At 39.9% G+C, this 4,581-nt stretch overlaps 1 protein-coding gene across 1 annotated transcript in view; it reads right to left on the bottom strand.

Moving 5' to 3' along the window:
* Nucleotides 1-2,452: 2,452 nt before the first annotated feature.
* optn (optineurin) overlaps nt 2,453-4,581 on the bottom strand; it is a 13,533-nt gene continuing 11,404 nt past the window's right edge. Inside the window, exons 11-14 of the mRNA XM_058416927.1 lie at nt 4,368-4,523; nt 3,882-4,024; nt 3,706-3,791; nt 2,453-3,311 (exon numbers count right to left, since the gene is read on the bottom strand). Coding sequence (XP_058272910.1) covers nt 3,202-3,311; nt 3,706-3,791; nt 3,882-4,024; nt 4,368-4,523 — 495 coding nt within the window. The 3' untranslated portion in view covers nt 2,453-3,201. The remainder of the gene's footprint in view (nt 3,312-3,705; nt 3,792-3,881; nt 4,025-4,367; nt 4,524-4,581) is intronic.

The raw sequence follows: 4,581 nt of genomic DNA, 5'->3' as shown, positions 1-4,581 counted from the left end.
GTTCGCACTACAGGAGATGGAAGCTTCATATGAAACTGAGGTTTTTCACTACAAAAAAATATATTATTTTATTATTATTACTATTATTATTCCTATTATTATTATTATTACTATTATTACTATTATCATTATTATTATTATCATCATTATTATCATTATTATTATTATTATTATTATTATTATTCAGGGCAACAAACACCACCTTAGCATGTTAAAATATTTTGAATATAATCATATATATCTAGTATTTCCTATATAAAAATACAAGTAAACCAAACATACGATTATTAAACCTATACCTATACCTAGACACCTTTACTAATTTCTAGCTTTAAACACAGTCTTGATGAGATTTTTTCTTAATTTAAGCATTTCTCGAAAGGCTAAAGATCATCCACCAGTGAAAGAGTTATATTTAAAGCTCGAAATGTGTCTAAAAACAGACTGGATAAACTCATATTTCATTTATAATACTCATTCATCCACCTATATTCCTACTGGGTCACAGAGAAGCTGGAGTCTATCCCAGAGTACGGACAATTTATAGATGCCAATCAGCGTGCAACGCAGGTCTCTGGACTGGTGGAGGAAACTGGAGAACCCGGAGGAAACCCCTGAAGCACAGGAAGAGCTTGTAAACTCCACACACATACAGAGGAAGCAGGAATCAACCTCGTCCCTGGACGTGTGAGGCAAACATATTAACCACCAATCCACCACATCGCCCTGATTTATAATAATCATAATAAATATTATATTAATTTTTAATTCTTAAAGACAATAAAAACAACAAACTATAGGATAGTGTAGATAGTCTCACAAAAATCAACAGTATATGACCAGATGTTTGTGGACACCAGACCATCACACCATCATATGAGGTTCTTCCACAAAGTTGCAAGCACATGATTATAGAATGCATGCTGTAGAAATATAGCTTCTCTTTACTGGATCTAACGAGACCCAAACCTTGTTCCAGTATGACAATGCCCCTGTGCACAAAACACGCTCAGGACCTGGTGTGAAGGCTAAGGTTACAGTAGAGGAACTCGAGTGTCCAGTACAGAGCTCTGACTCTCACTGAACACCTTTGGGATGAACAGGAACTGGAGCCTCATCAGTGTCCTATCTCACTAACGCTCATATGTTGTGCATTAACACAAATCCTTGCTCCAACATCTAATAACAAGCCTTCCCAGGAGAGTGGAGCTTATTATAACATCATTAAATTGAATGTCTTTGGCCACATAGTGTATGATGCATAACATCATCAAGATGTTTTGTTGCTCAACAGCTCATTTATCAATCTGTATCATGGAGTACTGATTCTAAATATTGCTGAGGGTTTGGATTAAACCCAGTCAGCTGCATAATGGTGGATGCTTCAGGGAACCAGGGGTAGGTCCAGACACCACTTTGAGAAGCACTGGTTCTGCTGCAAGGTGTAAAAGCCAGATGATTAACGGGAAACAATAAGATGGATTTTGGATGGTGATGCTTTCTGGAAAATTCCTCTCCTTGTCCAAGTGAAACCACACCCACGAGTTACAGCTTAGGGCTCTGATTGGACTGATTGCTTATCAGTGCAGCACGACTGCAGCATACTGATTAAAGTGGAATGTGATGCAACAGAATTAAATTCACTTCTTCAGCAGCTGAATGTTCTTCAACTACCGTGTTGCATCGGTCAGCTTTGCGTTCAGGTCTTCATCTGTGAACGTTTGGAAGGAATTAGTGTGAAGTCTATAATGAACTCAGAAATGATGCTGATCTGTTAGTTCCTCCGGAGCTCTTGGTTGCACAACTCCACCTGACTATAAACTGTTGTAGAAAGGACATAATTTACATTTACATTATTTACTGTCCAGTGTCACCCAAATGAGGATGAGGTTCCCTTCTGAGCCTGGTTCCTCTCAAGGTTTCTTCCTCATATCATCACAGGGAGTTTTTCCTCACCACTGTCGCTCCAGGCTTGCGCATTAGGGATAAATATTATAGATAAATACTTTAGAATTTTACTATACTTCCATAAAGCTTCTTTGAGACAAAGTCTATTGGTAAAAGCACTATGCAAATGAATTGAACTGAATATTGAAGAACAGTGCAGTGTTCTTAAAAATAAAATAATGTGCTTGTGTTGAATTTCACATTACTGCTTGTTCTACTGTCTGGCATTAAAGCTTCTCTATTACTGGATAGGAGGTGTTATTTTGATGGTTGAAGAGCAGGAACGTCGAGCTGTTATGATATGATATGGCGTACTCCAGGATCAGTTACAGCAGTGTACCAGGATCCCGGGAAGAAGCTCCAGATACGGAGTTGACCACCGCAGGGGTTAGGTAAGGTGCCATTACTTTTGGAGCCAATTTACAAACGGGGAAATAAAATAATACAAAGCTTCTGAATACCATGAAGGGCATGAGATCTTTCCAAAGTGTCAGACGCAGAGGGATTCTCATAATGTAGCATTTTATTCGAAGGTTTTCATCACATTACAGGCTAAATGTGGATGCATAGGTTATATAACTGCATCAGCACCTGAACTCACTCGGCTACTCGTGTTAGCAAAAAAAAGACACAAAACCCTGCATACATAATAAAGCATTAGAGCATTTTTTTTTAAAGCTTTATCCGTTATTCACGCTACATATATTCACCTCGACTTAATCCATTCAATCTGACAGATTCATAAACTTCCTCTTCTGATAAAACGTAAATATTTTAACATAAAGTTCCTTCTCCAAAGTAAAATCTGACCACTATATAAATCAAAGCTAGATTAAGATTTAAATATGTCTTAATTTCCGTCTCTCTCTCTCTCTCTCTCTTTATTATATATATATATATTCTATTTCTATAACAAAATATAGTTTCATAATCTTTATTCCACAGTCCATCTTCCATCCCAGCCTCGCGTCTGGACTGTAACGTTCTATTTCACTTCATGATCAAAAAGATCTTCTCACAGTGTATACATTTATAGAAGATGACTTCCGCGTCCTCAATCCTCTCGGTTACGTGATGAAGAACGGTGAGTAATTAGATCTGCAGAGCGATTAGAGAATAAACAGAAAGCGATTCTCTACGGAGATTACGTTAAATACGAATGCGGGGGTTGTGTAGAGGGAATGCGTTCTCCGATCCTGCTGTCCTGTTTGTCGTGTCACTCAGATGATGAAGACTTCTGACAGGATCTTCGGCTCAGATGATGCAGTCCATGATGTGGATTTGGAGAGTGTCCAGATCGGGAAGGACTTCCCCACATTTAGGACAGGCGTGCTCAGGAATATTCACCTGCTGCTGCCAGTCAACTGAGAGAGAGAGAGAGAGAGAAAGAGACGAGAGAAAGGTCTTTTTTATTGGTTTTATCCTCCAGCAGCTCTGTGATGCGCTTGTTTTAATACATTATCATTTCTATAGTAGCAACTAATTCACCTGGATTTGTACTACAGACATTTCATATTAAGGTAAATGTCTAATTGTTGATATGGTGAGGTTTTCTGTGAGGATACAGTGATGTAGCATTTCTGAAAGATGAAACATCTAGACTACATGTTACACACCCCTAAAACGGAACGTACCATTTTAAAACTATTACAACTGCATTTACTCCAGCTGCTGAGGCAGGTATCTCACCCCTCACCCCTGGCTCCAGTGGCACCTCATGAGGAAGAAATGAATAGTAATCATGCTGCAGTAACTTACCTCTGCCTACCGGCATGTGTGGTGAAGAATCACCCGGGTTTGTACCACGCGGCACGTGTCTCCTCTGCATCTCGGTCATAGACTGTCTGTGGTGAAGAAACACACCGGTCAGTTCTGCTTAATACAGAGAGGTCAGAGCAAAAACACAGACACGAGAAAAGACAGACAAGTTGTACCTGCCCATTGACTCCACCTCATCCTGTAGCTGGATGTTCTGCTTTTTGAAAAACTCCAGCTGAGCAGCCAGGCGCTCTTTCTCCTCGTGAATCTTCTCCCTCGCAGCTCGCTCGGCGTAGAAGTCTGAGGAATACACCTCTGCCTGTCAGGACACACACACACACACACATACAGTCCATCAACTCATCAGACCCAGGGAGTCAAACCCACAGTCCTTCAAAACACATTTATAATCTACTTTCTACAATTCATCGTGTAAATGAATTGTTTTGTCTCTGTTCAGCCACTAGGGGGCAAAATAGAGCAAGAAATAAACAGAGCCATGAGAAAATCAGCCCATCTGACATTAAACATCCATGCCAGGATCACACTTTTCCTCATTCTGAGGTTTAATGTGGAGCTCATGATCTGTATCATTAGTTTACGCACTGAGCTGCTGACACATGATTGGTTGATTGGATGACTGAATACAAAGAGCACATCACCTGAGCTTTAAACACAGAGATGGTCTCCAGCTCTTTGTCCTTCTCAAACAGCTCCTGCTTCATGTCGTCGATCTTTTTCTGCTTGTCCGCTAAAGCTTTTTCCGCTGCAGTCATTCTGGACTGAAGCTCACCGTGTTCCTCCCGGGATACGCTTGCCTGAACACCGCATACACAAAATACTGTTAAACTTTTTATTCCATACTAATGATATATA

Source organism: Hemibagrus wyckioides, linkage group LG19 (genome assembly GCF_019097595.1).
Source record: "Hemibagrus wyckioides isolate EC202008001 linkage group LG19, SWU_Hwy_1.0, whole genome shotgun sequence".
In the NCBI taxonomy this organism is placed as follows: domain Eukaryota; kingdom Metazoa; phylum Chordata; class Actinopteri; order Siluriformes; family Bagridae; genus Hemibagrus; species Hemibagrus wyckioides.
The sequence above is the reverse complement of the archived record's forward strand: the minus strand, read 5'-3'. Positions and strand labels throughout refer to the sequence as shown.